Consider the following 22,143-nt stretch of genomic DNA (forward strand, 5'->3'; position numbering starts at 1 on the left):
AAATATTGTATAGCTTCTTGTTGGCATGATATTAGTGTTGAAGTTCTAGTTAGATATCCCATCTCCTTTATTGCATTATTTTTTCTCCTTCATTCCATAAGTATATTTACCCCACTTTTCACCAGCTGCATGTCCTCACCCCAAACTTCAGACTTCCTTGAAACAGCCACTGTCTGTTCCAAAATCTCTTTCTATTCCAAGATGCATTAAAATCAGTGCTGGCCTTGTTCATGTGAAGGAAATCCTACAGCCCAAATTTTAGCATCAGTTCCCTCTTGCAACCCAGCTTTGCATTCATGTGCCACCACACACCTTCCTGTACCTCCATCCAGTCCTTCGACTTTTCTATATGCACTCTTTCTCAATGCATCAAGCACTAGTTGGAGAAATTGGGTTTCACCGTTAGGAAATATAGCGATTCTGTTATCCAAGAATTTTTGAGGGGCATCTTGCAGCCACAGCTCTTGTCTGCCCCAGTCCTCCCCTGGAGATCTGTCCCATTAAATCATAAATATTATTAATAAAAATCTGCCACCAACCAACTATGTAGTTATCAGCTGCAAAAATAGGATTCCTGTGAAAAAAAAGGGTATGTGACAGCTGCAAAAGTGTTACTTCTTCCTTTAAAGAAACAAACCAAACCAAACCTCAGAACTTGCACTGAAAGCACCATGTCCTGACAGTGGGCCAACAGCAAGTTTCCACAACTTGTCAAAATAGGTATTTTGGTATCTGCTCTAAGCAGAATAGAAAAGTTTAGTTTAAAATATTTATGGCTATGCATTTTCTATGAACTTAAACCACACACGAAACTACATGCTAATCACAGCTCTGTACTGGACTATGAACCTCGTGGTCCCATGCCTCTAAAAAGTGGATACCCCAGTGCAGAACACAGATGTGGGGGCAAGTTCCTAATGGGAATGGAGTCAGACTGCCAGTGCAATCCATTTTTTAATATAAAGGCATCCTTTTGTGAGTGTCAGTCCACTAAATTAATTTGTAATTAAAACTCAATTTTTTTCTTCGTATCAGGCTTTGAAATTTCAAAAGGCGGTGAGGCAGAAATGCCTTAAATACTCTGTAAAGTTTAAGATGTTGCAAGGTAAATTAATTGTTAGTGCGTCCGAATTTTGAGTGAAATTTGAAATGGCAGTTGCTACGTGCTGAACATGGCATTTCTTAATGAGACAAATTACTCAATTATCTCAGTATTAACTAAAGCGCTATGAGGAGAAACTGTAGGACGGAATTCATAGGCTGGAAATCACTTTCCAAAACGCGAATGGGATCGCAGCCTTGCCGGTTGTGGTACGCGGAGTAGAGAGTGCCGTGACAGCAATGAACGGCGCTTTGGTATGAAGCGCAGCAGCTGATGGGCAGGGTGCAGCGTGTATTTTGTTTCACTGACATTATAACCCACATTTCTGCAGCTCAGGCATGTTCTTGTTCTTCCTCTTTTTCTTCTTTATTTAAAGCGCTTTTTGCTCAGAATGGGGATGAAGTGACAGAGCTTGTTTCAAAAGGATATCATGATACTTTTTATTTATATAGTTCGTGACATTTGTAGCAGATTAGACCAAAGTACAATATAATGAAATAATATTCCATGAGAGGCAAGTTTTGTAGGGGAGGTAATATCTTTTATTAGATCACCTGAAACAGCTGGAAAAACCAGGTTGTCTTTCAGGCATGCAGTGCCTTCAGCAGGTTTGACAAGGAGGCAGCAAAGTCAAAGCAAAGAGCAGGGAATGAAATAACATTCCTTGTTACTTTTTAAAGCATTTTTTTCCTTGAGAAATATGAACAGTAAAATTGCCTAGTAAATGGACAGAAGATGCCTCCCCCTTTTTTTTAAAAAGTTGATTTACCTTTTCCACGAGAAATATTATTTGTTTCTCAAAAAATTCATATGGTCAAAAATACTGTCTGAAAGCAAAAAATATCACTTGTAAATGCTCTCCCCACTGCCTCTTAGGATTTGTATGTCTCCAGCTTTCTTTATCTTCTCTTGGCTAGGTTCCCGGTTTAGGGCATATTTGCTGTAATATGCCATGGTCTCACTCTCTCCTGGAGAGAGGAAGCACTTGCATCATGGCTGATACAGTCCAGCTGGCAACTCTAACTGGGAAAAGAGATGGGCACGTGAGAAAACTCCACTGTGACTTGCATGAAGTGCTGCATTTTATTTATATATACGTGCCCACACATGTCCCTAAACTTTCAGCATTTCTGTGTGTTTTTTCAATTTTAATAATTTGTTCTCTTAAAATTTCAATATCCTATTCCAAGATTTTGATTGAAAATGTTTGACCATCTATAGAGAGTAAAATTTGGACAATGCTTTATGCAAAGCATCACTGTGTTTTTAGTAATTTGAAGGGACCCTGTTCTGTATGTAGAAGCTGATAAACAGTGGATGACTGCTTAGCTTTGTGACTTACCTGGAACCAGACAATTTTAAGTTATGCTGTAGTAAATACCATGATCATGAGTAAGAGAGAATGCTTCTCTGCTGGGGAGAGAGCCTGACCCATGGATCCAAATAGGCACATTTGTGTTTTTATGTGTGTGGGACAAGGGGGGACTCCGTGGGGAGTGGCATTTACCGAGGGCTGTTGACGCGTTTTTCAGGGTTGAAAGGGGATTTTGGGGAGAGGAGGAGTTTCAGAGATTATTGGCTATTTTGAGTTTTGCTGAAATGGCTGCTGTGGTGATTTTACTGTACTGTCGACGATAACTAGCACACCTACAGCCTCCGAGAAGCCTCCTCGTGTTATGTGAAATGAAAATAAATCAGTGGGCAGTTTGTGCTCTTCATTGCGACAAGCAGTTTTAAGGACTATCTCTTCCCATATATTTAACGTATTCCCTTATTCATTAAACACACTGTAAGTGCCATTTCCTCAAGGAAACCCACGCAGACTTTCAAAGACGAAGCTGTGAGGCTTTGCTGTGCTTTGCCAAGGGGCTGGTGCCAGCCTGACGGCACAGGGCTTTCCCTCAAGGATTTCACTTACACTGTGTGAGCTGAGAGTCTCTTGAGCTTAGCGTGACTGGTTTGGAAAAGGCAAAATTTGTAATTAAAGGAAGACATTTTTATAATTTCTGTTATTTGATGTTTGCATTTTTTTAATGGGTTGAGGGGATTATGCTAATTGTGCCCCCTTATTAACAAGCTTGGCAAACGAAATTTTCTCAGTGCAGTTTCCAAATAAAGCAGCATTTCATTAATCCAAAAATTTGTTTAGAAATAATATTCCTTTAAAAGTCTCCCATACTTCTCAACACATATGTATCAGCACGTGCCATTTCTGCATGAAGAGGTTTTTATCATTTCTGTGCTGTTTTGTATTGCTGAATTTGTGATGGTACATCGATGCGTTGCTATATGCCAGATGGTGACTGGTAACTAAAAGAATCAAAAGATAGATATCTAATGACAGCTTATAGTTACAAGAATTGGCAAAATCACTTTTTCAGAAAAGTACATGTCAAACCATTTCCTTACAATTATGTGAGGAACTGTGTGATCTAAATCATGTTTAACCACTGGATCTTTGTTCTAGAAAATAGTTATCAATGTAGTATTACGTAGTAACATTTTCAAGCTTTTCTCTCCCATTCGAGGCTGGGAATACTTTTTCAGTTGAACTGAGTATTAACAGACTTTCTGTCATGTAAAAACATGTCTATTTATTATTTCATTACATTCATAACATCATGATAATTGAAAGATGGAGACGACAATCTGGTAGAAAATCCTGCAGCATATTTTAAGGAGAGTCTACACAAGAGCTAGTGCTAAGTCAGCAAATATATGTAATTTTAAGAAATTATTAATTAAGAGTAAACGAAAACTACACAGACTATGTTATATATAGTAGTTTATATTCAGGGAGTGGGCTGGCTTACGTTCTCAAGAATGACTTGTCTAATTCAGATGTAAGAAGAAATAACAGAATTGCTCACAGCAGGGTGAAATTAAACCAAACTTTTGATACATTTCCTGATACACTTGTGTGCATTAGATTTTATCACCTATCCAAAAAAAAAAGAGAAAAACAATATCTAATGGCTCATTTCATTTCAAATGATACCCTGCTAAGGTTTTGATATTGCCCTTTGAGGGATGTTATAAGAAATGGAGCCTCAGATGTGATTAGATCTTTGGAAAAAATGTGCATTTCTTCCCAGTGGATCATCCCCAGTTGACTAGCAAAATTTATATAGAAAATAGGATCCAGCTGAGCTCTGATCACTTTATCCTGTGTTATGCTTCAGTGCAACTAGTGCTAGGAATGTTTTTAGAGAAGAACTTGTATGTGTTCTCTGAAAGACACAGGCAGCTGAAAACACAGGAGACATGATTTTTATATATAAATGGAGTCCCTTAATACCCTATTTCTTCTTTTGGTTCTTATTTGGAGCCTTGTTACTGTTATTTCTAGCATTTTAGTTAAGCTAAGTGGTTGGCTGGAGAGGCGTTCCCCCCACAGGGTGTGTATCAGCGCTGTTTTGTCCGAGCACTGTCTCTAAGTATTCAGCGTATTCCAGCTTTCTCTCTGGCCCTCAGCACAGACCCTGAGAACAACTTAGCGCCTTCAGTGTAGGTATTCACACAACTTAGCTGTGAGGAAGTAAAAATTATGCTTAATGACCTCACTAACATCAGTTAAACCTCGGTGATTAGCAACATCATTCACAGCTGCAGTTGGGGGGAAGAGGGCTGGGCAATCTCTCTTATATTAGGAGGCAGAGGGTAAGGGTACACTAACATGGAAACTCCCCTTCTCTTTTGCAAACCTTTTTCTTGAGCGTTTTCTCTTCCCCTCCCATCCCTGCCCCAGCTAAGAGAAGCCGGCATCTAACCTGCCCAGCATGTACGAAGCCTCTGGCAGGGGACGGTTGCCTCCTAACCCACCCTGTCCTTCTCCTCAAACAGACCTGGCGTTGCAGTTTTATCCAAAGGTGGCAATCAATGGAAACAGCACAAAATATTGATATTCTTTTTTTTTTTTTTTTCCCATAAGCAAACCTGCTGATTATATCAGTTAGAGAAATTCAGGGTGACTATAGGGGCATCCTTTGCTAGGCCAAAATCTGCTAGCGCTTCCCTCCTCTTCTGTTGTAATGGAGTAGGAGCGCTTTGTACAGGACTGGCCTGTTGTGTGTTTTGGGTATGCAAAGCATTTTGTGCATCACCCACCTCAACAACAGTGGCCAAAGATAAAATATAATCTCATCAGCCTTAAATCGCCCCTTATGTTGTACAGGGAAAGGTTCATTAGATCTTGAATCCAAGTCTCTTGGCATGTAATTGTTCCCTCCAAAATCTTTTGTCCTATCTATTTTTACCTGGAAGGGAGTAAAGCAGACGGAGCCAGGCTCTTGGGCACAAATTGGCAAATTGGGCACAAATTGAAATACAGGAAATTCTTTTTGAATGTAAGAAAAAACTTTTCCACTGTGAGGGTGGTCAGGCATGGGAACAGGTTGCTCAGAGAGGTTGTGGAGTCCCCATCCTTGGAGATATTCAAAACCCAACCGAACATGGCCGTGAGCCACCTGCTCTCGCTGACCCTGCTCAGAGCAGGGGGATTGGACCAGACGATCTCCAGAGATCCCAGTGACTGGCGGTGGTTTTGTTATGATACAAAATTTTAGCCATTCTGTTATTTTGTGACTGCCATTTAAATACGTTTAATGAAAAGTTCTTGTAGCTCCTTCAGATTTATAAAATGTATTACACTGTGCACGTATGCATGTGGGTACGTACTGATGTTTGATATATTTGGTGACAGACTAATACACGTGGCTGGAGGTGATGTGACCGTGACAGCCCAAGAATAACACTTTGGAGTCATGATAATTATTTCCATGAAGACATCAGCTCAGTGCTCAGCAGCAATGAAGAGAAAAATTATTAGGAGGAGAATAAAGAATAAAGCAGAGGAGATCACCGTGCAGCTGGGTATTCCTGTGGTGCTCCCAGGACTTGAATCCTATCTGCAGGTCTGGTCCTCATCTCTCAGAGAGGATACTGGATAGAGTTCAGGAAGGAATGACAAAGAGATAATTTAGGGGAATATAGCAGGGGTCTACAGAATCATGCATGACACTGGAAGAGTGGTTGGGTAGGGCCTGATTATTCACACTTTGTGCCAGTATCAGAACTTTTGGCCATCAAATACCGTCAGTAAGACGCTATTTCAGAGCAAACATAAGATGATGAATCTTCATGTAGTAGGTGAGAGAGACACATGGAACTCCTTGTCAGAGGATGTGGGCTAGATTAGGAGGTTTACATGGGGGACTGGGCAAGTACTTTAAAGAGAAGTCAAGGCATTTCTTAATAGACAAACCACCTTAGGCTCAGGAGATCCGCTGAGGTAGAAATGGTTGGAGGCTGGGAAAGTGCAGCAGGAGGGTCTTGCCCTGTGCTGATTCTTCCATAGGTGTCTGCATGTGAAGCAAGATATTAGGGTAGGGGAGCCCTTGGTGTGAGTCAGTGCAGCCTGACGAATTGTGCCTTTGCTCAGCTTTTTAGAGGCATACCCTCTGGAGCTTTGCAGTGCTGGATAGTATTGCAGTAATTGCACAGCTGGATATTAGCTCCATTTTAGTGTTAAAATCCCATGTAGCTTTTGAAAGGTTGGGCTTTCTCTAGTTTCCGTATCAGATTACAAGTTATAAAGAGAGAACCAGTTGAATCCCCCTCTCGCATAATTTGAGTCTTTTTTTTTTGTGAATGTAAGCACTTTTTAGATCAAGTGTCACAACTTTACCTTAAAGCCAAAAAGGGTTATACTGATGCCCCATCATTTCTTCTGGCATGTTGTGAAAGAGGAAAGTGCGCCACTAGTGAAGAAAATGGTGGTTGAGCCTCCCTGCATTGGCTCACGGGGAGTTCAAACAGCAAAGTGCGGCCCTTCATGGCCAAAGGGAGCAAATTATAGAACTCAGTGCTAAAAAAATCTGCATAAATAACATTTGCTTCAGAGCATGTATTTATAAAGATATTTTCTAAAGTTAAAGTTACCGTTGTATTGGTGCTAAACCCTGTTTTACTGTTGGGCTTTGTAAGTGTCGAGCTGTGGAATGAACTCTACTGTCATGACAGAAATAGTCTTCAAGTATAGTAAGTACCTCTGCAAAAAAAAAAAATTTCTTGATTAAGACATTGGTTTTGAACTCCAGCGGTCTGGCTAATCCCCAGCTCTGCCAGGGAGTTTCTGTATAACCTACAGAACGATTTCTAACTCAGTATTGAGCATCGAGACGGCTTAACTTTGGTGGTGTGTCCGCTTCTCTTCACTGGCTGTCTGGGTAACCCGAGTCTGGCAGCGCAGCTAACAGGCAGCCTGGGTCACTCACGGCTCTCTTGTCAAGTTAGACATACAAAATGTGGTCTAAATATGGTCCTCAGCATCTCTCTTTCCTGTTTTGAAACAAAGCAAGTGATGCTTTTTCCTTCCCATCATTCATTTTTTAAGGTTCCAACCTTTTAAGGTTCCTTGGACAAGAACTGCCTTTTACTCTGTTTCTTCATTAGCTGATGTATGGGTATACGCACCCATCATAAATCATGCCATATGTGTCATTGTAGTGTAAATGAGGGAGGTCTAGTTAGAAATAAATCTGTCCAAGCTAACTTTGACATAGTAGGTGGGACATTTTAAAGACGTAAAAAAGCACCTACAGTTCCAGCAGGAAAAGGATGTGCTGATGCCAGAATCAGGGAGGGAGAATGATTTCCAGCTGGTAAGCGCACAGCTAGAGAAAGAGAAGGAGCTGCCTACTTTTTAGGAAGCAAAGGCAGGGTAGGAGGGAAAGCAGGGTGTACAGAGACTTTCTTCAAAGAAAGGAGGACTATTCTGCAGGTCCAGAGCGACTGGAAGGTTCACTGCTGACCTGTGTAATGATCAGTTGATTTCCTTATTTATTCCCCTCTGCTTAAATAAAGTAAAATCCTTCAAAAGAAAATGCTGAAGAGAAGGATGATCCCTGTTTATTCACCTAGCTTAGAAAATGAAGAGACCCGTTGCCTTTCTGTAAAAGCTCCTCTATTTCCCTTAAATAAATATAAACAGCAATTATTTTTATATAATTTTCAACTTTCTGAGTTTTTACTAGCTTTTATTTTTTTTAGTAGCTCTGTGAATGGTGGGCTCTAGTTAGTCTTTCAGATGATTGATCAGGAGGGAAGGAAACGGTGGTGAAAAAACAGGAGAGTTAAACTCCATGAAGCTTAATGGACTAAGAATCATGGAAGTTCAAGCTGGTCAAAAAACCTGTCTCTTTGTATCAGCAAAATATGTATGTTTCAGGGGAATTCCAAGGCTTATGATGTAATCATTTTGGAACCTTTAGGTCATCAACATTACCTCATCCTTGTTTTCTTTCCTCCCCTTTTAATCTGATGGAGGATATTTGTAGACCTGACTCTTCAAGAGGAGAGAAGTGACACTTCCTTAACTTCAGAAACTTTGGCCGTTAATAAGCCACAGGTCAAACTAAAATAATGGACATTTCAGTTTTATGCCATCTTGTTGCTCATCATAATTTTGTAGCCCTTAACTGGCAAAGACTTCTTCCTAAATGCCTTTTCTTTTTACAAGACACTGAGGAACTACTTATGACAGCATTTCCAAATACACAGAGCTTGAAAACAAGTCAGATTAGTGGGTCTCAAATCCTTTTAAATGCTGTTGGCAGTCTTAAGAAAGCTGACTTAATTTTTTTTTTTTTAAATTATTGCAAGATGCTGAGGAGCTATTCAAGACACAGAAGGTGCTCCAGACCACTCTGCATTTTGCATAAAACTAGGCAGATTTTTTCAGTTTGAAATTGAAGGGCTTGCAGGTGTCCATGTGGTGAAAGATGGAACTGAGATTTGTGTCTCAATGAATGCAGAAGTGCTACAGGTAATTACAGAAACATGATTGCAAAATATCCAAATGCATGAGAGTGTCACTATGGATAGACCTTTTGGTAGACAGCTAGGCTTCTGGACCACAATGTTCTGTACTTTATAACTGATTGAGGTTATTCTGTTCTCCCATTCTCTCGTTGCTTTCTAATCACATTTCTGTTTATTCTTACGAACTTTGATTTGAAAAATAATCCATAAAACCAACATAAAAAACCCTTATCCCATAAAAAGCAATTACCATCAGTTTTATAGTGTTCTTAATTGAGTTAATTGCATGCAATTCAACTTGGTTTTATTAGAGGTTCAGAGTGGTCTGAAGCTGCTGGGTAAAAGGTGGTTGGGATAAACAAAACAGTAATATCTCAGACTTCAGTTATATACTGCTATGGCCTCATAGGTACAGACCCATCAAACTCTGAAAGGGCAGGAATTTGATTTTTCAAGACCCTTGGAATTCAGCAGAGTGACTTTGCTGTTATTTTCTGTAAAGTGTTTGTAACAAGAAGGAGCAAGGAAAGAAGACCCACAAGACCTGACTTTTAATGTCAAACCTGACACAACAGCAGTGTGTGACTTTTGGCATCATCTTCGAAGTGCTAAAACAGTAAGAGCTTCAGGGATGTGACAGCTTCGAAAAACAAGGCCAGTGCTCCCTATGCCATACTGTCTCTGTCTACAGAACGTGAATAATAATGTGTTTTAATTCACAGGAACCTTCTATAAAAATTATTTTTCTATGCTTTGAGAGCCCCAGATATTAAAATATTATCATAAAATTTCCCTTTGTCTCTCTTTCCACCTCTCTAATAGTGTATCCTGGAAAAAAGGAAACTTGACTGTGTAACGGGTTTGAACGGGCTTCAACCCGTACACCCACTCTTGCTCCCATTTTTCTGGCATTCCTCTTTACTCACCATACTAAGCACAACCCCATTCTGCTCGAGAACAACAATGACATGCATCTAAATATTTCAAAGGGAAAATTTCCCTTGAAATGCATCCTTCTGTCCTTGTAACTGGTTTGTCATAACAGGTATTATAAAGATGTTAGAGGGCATTTATGCTGAGATTCCAGTAGCTGACTTGTGAGTATGTTGAGCTGGAAGGGGGGAGGAGGAACAAAGGGTGTAAAAGAGGGAAGAAGGATTAAATGAGAGACAGGGAAGAGAGGTATATATAAGAGGACAGATTAAATCTCTAAAGGTTTCAATGGCAAACTCCTCTTCTTTATAGTCTACAACCTTCCCGATTTAGGAGGACAGGGCATAAGATTGTGTTATTACATCCAGCCCCTAGTCATCACAGGTAACTGTGCTACACATTTAGCTAAAGATATATGATCCCAGTGAGACTGCCTAAATTTAACTGAGGACGTCTCACTGATCAAGGATTTAGAAGGCACTGTACGCTCAAAATGAAAGCAAGGAGGAAGTGGAGACACTCGGCGTGTTGAAGAGGTAAGTTTGAACATGAGACGTGACTGTGCAACCATTCCTGATGGCTGTTAGAACTTCGTTCTGTGGGTGGACTTATAGGAGAGTCTGTGAGACGATGTCTGCAGTGTCACACTCTGAGCAGAGTGACAGAACAATCAATGGCATAATTGATCTCAGAACAATGTAAAAAATCATTAGAGACTAGCTAGTACAGACTTAAACTAATGCAAATTGTATGGATAGAATGAGGGACAGAGAAGATAATTGCAGATTTTCAGAAGTAAGCCTTTTAAAACTTGGTTAAGTAAATGTTATTCATGTTTTGTTGACAAACCAGACCAACACCTTAGACAAAAGCATCACATTTTAGGTACTAAGCTACAGGAAGTGATGGAAAAGACTCAATTTTGGGAGATGTCTCTCTAAAATGATACAAATAATGATAAGATTGTCTGTGACTAGGTTTGGTTCTATTGATCAACTAGTGCTTGCAAATCAAAATAATGTAAAAATGCTCTAATTATTAGTTTCATCAGTTCTCAAGTCTTTCCTTTGTTGTTGTAGCATGGATTAGAAGAAAAACTTAGTTTTTTGAAAAAATTCCCCCCCCTTGGAAGGTATCATTTTTTCTTGCAAATTGAAAAGCCTTCTCTTGTCAAGCCTTAGGCTTCTGATACTCGCTTTTGTAAGAGCACCAAAAGTACCATGTTCTGTCAGTAGCTGCCAAAGCTCTTGTCATGTCCCTCATCACCTTGCTGGATAGTCCTTAAAGGCAATAGCGTCATTTGCACCAGTGTGACTTTTGTACTGTGCACACGTATATGTAATATGAGAATATCATAGACCTGAAGGGTGAAGCATATACATAATGGTCCTATGGGACAAATTAATCCTAAAGGCTTCTGTTCGGTGTGCCATTTCTCTTAAAAGGATTTACAGGACGTGGAGGCTACATGTGCTGGAGGAAGTTGTAGGATGTATTTGAGATGAGGTGGAAAGCTACCATACAGCGTAAATGTTACCATGGAAAAATGAGTAAAGTCATATGGTGGAAAGAAAATACATCTGCCTGGGAAATTTGCCATAGCGTGGGGGAAAAAATAAAAGTTGACTTTAACTAAAACAAGATCCAGTGGGGAAGCTGTTTAGGCCAATTTCAGATGCCATAACTTGGCTGCTTTCACTCCAGTACTGGCCAGCCCTGTCACATTACTATTCAAAATATTTTCAAGATTGCGGCTTGTTGAATTGAGTCCTGGAGTGCAGCCAGGTGGCCTGGATCAATGGGAAAGGGCAGCAGCACAAGAAAAAGAGTCACGGAGTAGGGGATAGAAATGGAGTATGGCTTTCTGCCTGGGTGCCGTCCATCTCGGACAGAACAATGGAGCAGGACATATCTGCGCCCTCGCCGAGATGTGTTTTGTCTCTCCCAGAGAGTAACTGGCCCTTTGCAAGGTCTGCCAAACCAGCCTCACTCACTTACATGTATTGTGGTGTTGCGCAGTATTGAACTGAAGAAGAGCACGTCCCCCCATGCTTTGCATTGCTGTTGCACTTGGTTATAGGCCCTAAAAAATAAATAAATCGGACCACCCCAAGGACAAATCCTTAATCATGGTGATTCGCACCATGTTCTGGAGGTCAGAACCCTCAAGTCAGGGAAGGAAGTGCTATCGTTCAGTGTTTGCCATTGAAAACTTCCTCTCGTTCCTCCACCAGGCACACACAAAGGCTGTTGTTCATATGAAGCCTTTTTATAAAGGGGTCCTAGAAATGCACCAGTAGCTTGAGTTGCGTTGTGAGATTCCTGAGGTAGGGGTGGAATTTAATGTGCTTGCCCTGGTACATATACAGTTGGATATTTTGCACCAGCTTCCTGAAGCCTTTCAGTTCTTGTCCAGTGGCTTTTGAAGATCATATCGTATCATCTTTAGGGATGACAGGGCATGCCCGCGTACCGCATATTGCCATGTACCAGAGGACTGAGAAAAAAGCAAATCTCTGCATCTTCCTAAAAATTCAAGAAGAGGTCAAGAAGTAGCTGTAATGGCAAGCTTTTTGTCAAGACAATGAGCAGGCTGTTCCCTGAAAGATGGTCATTGAATTTCACTTCCATCTTTACAGCATTGCATTTATTGTTGTTGGCCACATCCAGTCTCTGTCCTGGTTAGGTACAGGGAAAGCTAAGTTACATTTTGAAGATGTGGAAGGAATTTTGGAGGTACAAGTGCTTATTTCTTTCAAAATTGAATCTGAAGAGGTGTAGAAATAAAGGAATGAAGATACTAAGTATCAGCCCTTGTTTCTTCACTGTCAGATCCTGGTATCTTCTCCGAGGTGTTTACAATACATCTTAGCTGGATGAAAGACTAGATCAGACCATCTGAGAAAATTGACCTTTAAAGCTGAGCCCTTGACAAGAGAGTTTTTCTTCTGAGTGTATTATGCTTTCTTCAAAGTGTTATAACTTTATGAAGTATGGGTTTGGGTTTTTTTTTTTCCATTTTAGAAGCTACGTATCAGAATTGTATCCAAATTAATGGAGTTTAGTTACGATGACATAACAGTACATAAAACTGAATGTTAAGAAAGCTACCATATACTAACAAGTAAGAAGTAAGAAAGCTGCTATGGTTCCTTTTTGGAGCTAGGAGATTCAGATTTTTTCTCCACTGATTTTCTGTCACTTAATTTCCTTATCTGTAAATCCAGTGTTAGAGGATATTTTGAGATACATAGGGATATAAGGGGAGGAAGGACTACACTTATCCTCAGGTTTAGTTCCCAGAATGGAAAAGATAGCTAGTTTAGAGAAACCCATGGTACAGCTACTACACACAGCACAGGCTACAAACTGTGGTTTAGCAGAGGAAGGATAAAACCTGTAGCTGAAGACTTCAAGCCACAGTTATAAGCTATTGCAGGAAGAGTGAGGAGGTGGGAAGGCCATCACCAGTGTCCTACGTTTCTGTGCCACTGGAGGACTGGTTGAATAAAAGTTGCAGGTGATGGAAGGAAAGAAGGAAACAGAGCATGCCCCATGCTGTGGAGAGCTACGGGGTGTGCTAAGGGGATTTGGCCTGGGTGGGAAATTCCCTTCTATCTCTGAATCTGGGTATCAAGCGAACTTTGAGGAGGTTCCAATCTTCTAGGAACGGAGAAATTGATACTGATAGAAGCTCCTACAGATCCCTTATGTATTGCGTCTAACCACCTCTAGAGGAAGGCATCAGAGAAAGGCAGCTACACAAACCAAACCACCCCTTCCCTTGGTGGTCGGTGAAGCTAAGTTACAAAAAACTTACCTACTGCAGATCATCCTATAATGCAGTTTTTAAAATATATAATAGTGAACAAAAAGCAATCCAGTCTTCCAACCATCCTTGAAAATACCAATTAATCAGTTACCCAAGGACTCGTACTGCAATTTAATTTAGATTAATTAATTAATTAATCTATGTTTGTTTAGACTATTGTGATCCTTGAGTGACTGGTGAATTCTTAGTTAGCTCCTTCTTTCTGTTTAGACTAAGCCCTTCAAGGCAGGGACTGTTTATGGCTGTCTGTGTATGATACCCAGAAGACCTGTATGCAGACCTCAGAAACTTGTAAGCGCTACTAGAATTCAATACTGGATGAAAAAATGGCATTTTAAAATATTATTAAAAGGGTGTATAAGAAATAGTGATTTCTAGTCTTAGCAGCAGTTTTGTATGAATATATAGATTTTATTCCCTACACGCTTAGCTTTGTCCTCTGGTAAATATTGCTGGAGAAGAGAATTCACTGATGTTACTGCTTGCTTACTTGTGGCCTGAACTTATAATGCAGAGTCACAGTCTGGGTTTGTTTTTTTTTCTTTTCTTCTTTTTTTTCTTTGTCCTGACAGAAAGATTTCGGGATTTACTGCTTCTACATTCAAATCAAGATACAGAGATTCTGCCCATCTTTCAGCAGAGGCGCTATCCCAAGTAAGTAAGATTGTCTTCTTGGGAGAAATAAAATCTTTATCTATTTGCAGCGAGGGAGAGTGAAGCATTTATAGCACTGTACATGCTTTTGGTGCGAAGCCCTAAGGCAGAGCTGTCAGGGGGCCACACTTGCACTGAGCTTTGCAGTCCTTCAGCGGTGTCAGGGAGAAGCAGACGCGCTCTGCAAGCGTGCCCAGCTGTCAGTGGGGAGGTGGTGGGGGAGTGCAGATGCGAAGTTGCCTGGATCAGTGTCTGGTGGAGCTTTGTTTCACTTGACTCTGCGTTGACGTAGGCAGATGTTTTGTCAGGCTAATCCCCACTCTTCTCTTGTGGGATTTCATCATTTATGGTGACAGGTTCCCTTGGATTTTAACAGGCTCCCCTCTGGAAGCCTGCAAGCACTAGAAAACATTTTTTTTTTTCCCTGCCTTTTTTAGGGATATATGTACAGGCAAACCAAAAGAGTAGTGTTGTGTGTTTAGGAGGTCTTGCGTGTATTGAGTATCCTGGACAAAACCTCTTCTTCTCCCAGTGACACACCTGAACCAAACAATAAATGCTCCTTGTTATTATATTAGTTAAAAGAAACAGTCACTTTCAGCTAAATCTTGAAAAGAGGCAGTGAAGAGGAAAGAAGAAAAAAAAATAGTCCTCGCATTAAGTATGAGCAGAGTGAGCAATGAAAGAAGGCTAGTGCAGGATGGACAGTGAGAGGAGAAGGAAGAAAGAATGTCTGGAGCCAGTCCAGCAATGATGATGGAAATAAGCAAAGTTATTTATTTTAGTTATTATTGTTAGCAGGTTCCTCAAATACAGAAGAAGCCAGTGGAGCCAAGTGTTAAATACAACTCTTAAAATCCGATAATATGAATTTTTTTAAGAGCAGGCAACAAATAGAGGGGATGAGTGCTGAAAACCAGTCACCTCACTGTGAATACTTGAAAATAATAGGAGATTTCTCAAGGGAGAAATCCTGATTCTGAAAATGGTGAAATTTTGCATTGACTTCAAGGGAAACAGGATTTTATCCCCCTGAATTTATTGTTTTTATTATTGGTTGTAACTGTTTTACTGGAATACTATGGAAGTACAATATATGAAACTCTGGGAGGCACCTTATGCGGATGGACTGGCCTACTTGTTTCACTAGGACTTCCATGAATTATTACTTTTCTCCTCACCCTTTGGAGCACTGAACAGTTATTTTTCCATGGCAGTAGAATGCTTTGCTTGGCTTAGATGTTTTCACTTATGGTATGGACGCTGTCTGACTGGTCTGAGAAACTAGTTTATCGCCCTTTCTCAAAGAACAGACTTATTTCTATATAAATCATTTCCGAGGTGTCTGACTTTCCATTTCCTTACATTCAATTTATTGCTAGCATTCTTGGCAAGTACAGTCTACTAGCAATATTACACATTGTCAGATTCATGGGTGAATGAGTGCTTGTTGTCTTCTGTTCAATGGATGCTTCAGCTCTTTGAAGATCATTCAGCAAATAGCTTGTAGTACGGAGCTCTTGCTGTTTGAAGTTGTAGTGGCCTTGCATCGCAAAGTGATACATGTTTTCATTACCTGGCAAGATTGACTGATTCCTCTAATATACAAAATCAGCCAAACTTTGGCATCTAACTGAAAGAGAAGTTTGCATACGTTCTTAAAAACAATACATTTCTGTTTAAAGCATCATTAATTGGTGCAAATTTGCTTGCTTGTTACAGAAACTTATCATTTATTATAATTCATTTAGAAAGTGGTTGAAGACTATTGACATGTCCTAATTTCTCTAGGGGTTGTCTTTCAAGTGAAATACTTGTGTTCAGCACTGTAGAAAACCTGTTCATTTTCATAATATATTTTGTCTTATTCCCATGTCAGTTTTTTCCCTTCCCTGTGCTCATTTTCTTTGAAAGGTCAGTTAACAGGAATGAAGATAATGAACAGAAGATCTCATAAATCAGTGTCTCTTCATTGACTTCAGCTGGACAATGGCTGGTTGTACTGCATAAGGATCTGAGCAGTAAGGTCATTTTAATGAGGCATTGTCATGGGGCACAAGCTGGAGCTTGTAATGCTTAAGGAAATCCTAAGAATGTGGAAGGTTAAAAATAGAGAGAGAAGTTTTAGTAATGACTTAGCTGAATACTTTGACTAAGCAGGGCTTAGTAGGTAGAAAGGACAAAAGTTTGCATGTATTTAAGAGACATATATCCAAAGGAAGGACATTGGAAAGGAAGATGTTCAGCATCTCTCAGGATATTCAGAGTCATAGTAATAAATATTAAAGGCTAAACGAGCAAACTATAATCCATCAATATTTGAAACATAGAAACCTTGATGTTTTGGCTTGACTTATGTTCTTATACATTTGTTATATTGAGATCTGAACTCCTCCCCATGGAACAGCAGGATAATTTTGAGTATGTGCTTGTTCTCAGAGAAGATGTTTGTGCGCTGGAATGGCTGGAAGAAGTTTTCTATAATATGCATGCACATTGTTCTGGATTTACTGAGGTAAATGTGTCAAAGAAATGTGCTTTGCACTCCTAGTTGATGAAGAGAGAAATGCAGGATCTTTTCATGGTCCTTGTGTTTCCCTGAGTTTATTCTGCTGGTCTTGACTTAGCCAAGGAGCAAATACCTACTCTGGCAGGTGGAGGAGGTTATAGAGAGGCCTGAGCTTACAAAGATGAAGGCTTGTAAAGCCACATGGTACATCACCATGCTTCCTTGACTTACCACCGTGTGTCCACAAGTAGCGTGGCATCATGAGCACTGGTTCTCATCATGGCTGAGATGCAGTACTATGCCAGCACATCAGTACAGCATCCATCCAGTCAGCCCAACCCGCAGTATGTGTCCTCTCACTTTTCTTTACAAGGTTGCAGAACAGAAGGAACTTGGCTTTGTCCTATGCTTCACTCACATGACAATGTAACTGTACCTTGGAAAAATTATAATATGGAATTATGTTCTCCCATAAATGCCTACAGTAGAGTTTCATGAAACTCATGTTAATGAAGCATATTGCACTGCACGTAGTTACAGGTTACTGAACTAGCAAGACCAGTCTAATCCAGGCAAGTCTCTTTGATACCTCAAGTGACTGTCAGAGGATGAAATGCATGGTTCAGAAATCAGACATCACTAGACCCCCCTCATCCACCTCAGCCGGAAACCCACCCATCCACAGAGAGAAATGTTTTCAGGACAAAATCTGTCTCCTAAATGACATGAAGCCATCGCCATGTCCGTGAGGATTCGCATTCCTAAAACTAAGAATAAACCTGCAGCTGTGGGCAGGCGAACAGGCTGGGGCGCATAGCAGCCTCCGAGCCTACCCGCCCGGGAAGAGCCTCCGCACGCAAACCACATCACAGACATGCTTGCAACTTGTTCCTTCCCTCCCTCGCTCCATGAGCGTGCTGAAGTCACCGAGGTGAGTTACGCCAACACAATCAGGCCTGTCAACAAACTAAACTTGTTGCAATGAGTCGTATCCCGACTCGTCACTTTGACCATGAGAATTAGGTCTGCTAAATCTTTTAAAAACCTTTTCAGAGTTTCGCTCTTAGCACATTTCTGAAGGAGTTTTCCTCACGTTGGTTTCAAGCTCATGCTTCGTCATGAGATTCCTACTGTTTTATCACATGGATTCAGTCATAAAATGCAAGAACTGCTGAAGTGCTGACACAGGCTACAAGGGATTGCTCCTGAAGAAGACACTATTATGGTCATTAATTGGGCTGTAGGGGTCAGCATGTGACAGGGTGGTTGGTGCTAGCAGCAGGGCCTAGATCGCTCTGTCCCACCAGGGTCTTTTGGTCTTTTCCTGCTAACTCCACTCCCCTCCTGACCGCCCATGCTGCCTGTGCAAGGGAAGGATGCGCGATTGCCTTGCAACAGTAGAGAGAAGTGTCTCTTGTAGCTGATAATGTCAAAAGAAAAAAAAAAAGAAAGAACGGAATGATAAGGGAAGTGATAAAAGAAGTATGAGAGTGAGGAATGAGGTTGGTGGGTGAAAAAGGCAGGAGAGAGGCTGACACTGCACAAAACAGCACTTGAGAGGGATGTGCCAGAAATGCTACTGGCGTTACAGCTTTGTAGCAAATTTCTCTGTATACAAGTGACTTGAGAGATCAGCTGTACTTTGTATTTTCAAGATATTGCTGAAATCCTTAAATACGTATGTGGGTTTTTTAGAGGGATTATTTGCTTCTTTTTTCCCCCTCTTCAGAAATATTTGCAGTCTTCATTCTTATCTTCTGTGGGTTTGGTGGAAAAATTCTTGGATGATTCACAGATTTTAAGAACAGAAGGAGCTGTTATGTTCCAGCTAATTTGAGTCCCTTCTTAACATAAGCCATAGAGCATTACCCGATAATCCCTGCAGCAAGCTTCTGGTTCAACCAGAGCATGAATTTAGAAAGACATCCAGTCTTTAAATTGAGATATTAAAAACTGGAAAATTCACAAGCCTTTAGATCAACTTGTTTCAATTGTTAATTACTTCATGTATGTATAACATTAGTATCTTTAAATTCAATTTCCACTCTATGCCATCTCACTGTACCATTTTCTGCTGAATAAGAAATCCTGTACCATCTGAAATGATACCTCCATACAAGAGGTTGGAGGTAAATTTAAAACTTATCCTTCTCTTGAACAAATTAAATAAAAAAAACTTTCTTGCAGGGTAAGACTTACTTAAAAGGTCTCTAATAATTTGTTTTCTCTTTTAAAAACCTTTCCAAAGTTGGGGGTTTTTGGGGTTTTTTTGAAACATGCGTAGGAACTAATAGAGTATTTTGCTAACTCTTTCCATAATGTGCACAAAAAGAAATAACAGCACTTCTTTGTAGTCAAATAGGGAGACAATGTAAATTGAGCACCATCTTATTATTTAAATGAAGTGACAAACTGTTGAACTTTGGAGAAAAAAGTGAACTTAGAACCTAGTGGGTGTAACGAAATAACAGAGTATTCCAAATACATTTACTTTCCATCTGTCATAAACTTACAAACCTCTCTTTGGCATATATTCTTAGTAAATTAAGGTAGACTTCTTGTGTATGCACAAAAATATTGGTCATTTTCATGTCACAAAAAACCAGAAAATTCAGGATCCTGATTTTTATATATATATGTATCTTCAAATATATATTTTTGAAGGTCATCTTTAAAAAGCTGCTGAAAATTTCAGCTCAAACAAAGCCAAATTGTGTTATTCAATTCTCATTGTGGAGTAGTCTAGACAAATAGGCGGCAGAAAGTTAGTGCCCTAAACCATTGTGCCATCTGGTTCCCAATTGCTACTCATTTTAATGATAATGGATCTGTAATGGATCCGTGCCAATTTACTACAACTTGAGAACCAAGCCAAGAAACTGATAATATTTCATAAATAATACCCCAGGAATAAGACTTGTATCTTATTTGTAACTGTTTTGAGAATGTTTTTCCTTTTAGAGAAAAATAATTTGTATCTAACTGGAGAAAGTAGTGAGTTATGGCTTCTGGAAGTGACAATGCTCAGACAGTGCATCTCCTGAGATTCCCCCGGAATCCCAGATTTAAGCACACACAAGAGCAGCTAGCAGGATCGTGGCCTAGAAACCCAATTCAGTTCGCGTTAGAAACAAAAGCAGCATCTTCCTTGGTGTTCAACAGGAGGAAAAATCACGACCTATGAGTTCGTCACTCAGTCTTCATTGTAAGACAAAGAGATTTTTAATTTTAAAAAGAGGTGGAGAACTTTCCCGGAGTGATTTTCTATAAAAGGCTTTCTGTGAAGTGCTTTACAAAAGATGTTCTCTTGTTACCGAGGAGAAACTGAGGCATGGGACTCTGATGTGAGTTACCAGTGTCACCCAGGAACAACTCTCCTGGGGACGAGGCCAGAAATAGAAATCAGGTCTTCCGCAGTCCTTTCAGTTGTGTGCAATTGGCTCGCTCATCTAAAATAACGTCTATCCTGTTTTCCAATGCACAAAACACGTGGCGTGCCCATATTGCTGAAATCAGATGGGAAAGTGCCAAGTGAAGGAGCCTTTCAGAAGTGCCCACACAAACACTTTAAATGCTTTGTGTAGCATTGTACATTAAGCATGAAAATTACTATTTTTGAAGTGCTCCAAGATTTATTTCAAAATGCAGGCTAGAAGCTAACTGTCTCGCCAGCAGCGCTGAGCCCTCAGAAAACCTGAGTCTCAGAGAATTTTGATTACTTGATAAAAAAAGAGATACCTGCTTAAGGAATCTATAATGGCATTTAAAAGAAACTCAAGCTGTTTATAGAGAAGAACGCTTATGTGGGTTTTTTAGTGGTTTGGGATTTTGTATCTTGTTTTTCATCCTTTTTTTTTTTTATTTAATATGACTTGCAGTGGTATCAGGAGTTTGCAGACCCGTGCAGGGTTGGGCTCTATGACAATAAAACCTACACTATAAGAAAAGGGCATTTTCCTGTCATTTGAGATTTTTTACCAAATGGTAAGAACAACAGTGGCAATGGGGTAAAGGCTGGTAGCTGTTTGTAAGAAAACAACACTCATGTTATAGGAGTAATCATGTAACTAAAAATGCAAGTATTGGATCTAGACTTTTTTGAAACCATAATGAAAACGGGAAGAAAGAGGACAGCAATTCATACTGTGCACTACATGTTTGGGCTCAGATCCTGCAAAGACTTGTGTGGACACATCCACATAATATCAAACAAGGCCAAGTCAATATCTTGAAATATTTAGGACTGCACATTAAACTCAAACGTGGGTCATAAATTCCTCGAGACAGAGGCTATATTTGTTTAGAGTATCAGTACAATGCCCCAGTAACTTCTAGTGCAAAATAAAGACACTTTTGTTCTTTTTCCAAAAGCCTCGAATTCAAGTACCGACAACACAGAGTGAACCAGTCCCCTTAAACTCAAGGGGAGTTTTGCTGCTAACTTCGACAGGGCTCTAAGCAACTTTGAAGAAACAAGTACAAATCTTTCAGATGTAGAGAGAAAAACCTGTATCCTCTGAGAGATTTGTGCAGCAACGTACATGCCAAATGGAAGCTCCGTGTGCATATATATTCTTTTTTAAGTACCAAGCAATCTAGAATGCAAGTTTAACTTAGCTCTGTTTATCATAGCATAGTTGTGGCTCATTAACAGTCCTGAACTGTTTTATGCAAAACAGTGCAATACTCCCAGTCGAGAAGGGGAAAGGGCTGACTGAAAATAGAAGATGTCTAAACCTTTCAGAATATTTGGGAGATAAAATCATTGCTTTGTTCAAAGTGAATGGTATAAGACAAAACATTGCAGCTGGTTTTCATTCTGCTATTTGGTAGCATGAGCACGGTTCTCGATAAAGCCTGTTGATTTAACTGATATATACCTGCCTACTGCTGAGCAGCAGTGTGAGACTGTGGGGAAATATCTGCCACCACATGTCTTGAAGGATGTTTTTTTAAGCAGCTCAAACAGAAGTTATAGTAGTTTGATGCAGAAATTATTAGTAAAGTTCTTTGATTCATTATGCAAGAGAGAGTTACAATGATCCCTTCTGGCCTTATATGCAATTTTAACATAGTTTTAAAAATAATGGCTTATATTAGTTTAAAAAATAGTTTCACAATTACCATAGTTACAGAAATCCAAGCACCAGGCTCTTGAAAAAGAAAAGCAAGTGCTAAAGAGTTGTGGTTATTGACAGTAGTGACTACCTCCTTGACTCTATGGGTGGAAAGGAACAGCATCATTCATTCACTCCTATACGCATACCTGCACATTAGCAATTTAATTTTTGG

The 22,143-nt window shown here is 39.9% G+C and overlaps 1 protein-coding gene across 2 annotated transcripts in view; it reads left to right on the forward strand.

Moving 5' to 3' along the window:
• NOX4 (NADPH oxidase 4) overlaps positions 1 to 22,143 on the forward strand; it is a 104,734-nt gene that overhangs the window by 54,996 nt on the left and 27,595 nt on the right. For both annotated transcript variants that reach the window (XM_075140462.1, XM_075140470.1), the window contains exon 13: positions 14,261 to 14,342. In XM_075140462.1, the coding sequence (XP_074996563.1) occupies positions 14,261 to 14,342 (82 nt within the window). The remainder of the gene's footprint in view (positions 1 to 14,260; positions 14,343 to 22,143) is intronic.

The sequence above is a fragment of the Calonectris borealis genome, chromosome 1 (genome assembly GCF_964195595.1).
Source record: "Calonectris borealis chromosome 1, bCalBor7.hap1.2, whole genome shotgun sequence".
In the NCBI taxonomy this organism is placed as follows: domain Eukaryota; kingdom Metazoa; phylum Chordata; class Aves; order Procellariiformes; family Procellariidae; genus Calonectris; species Calonectris borealis.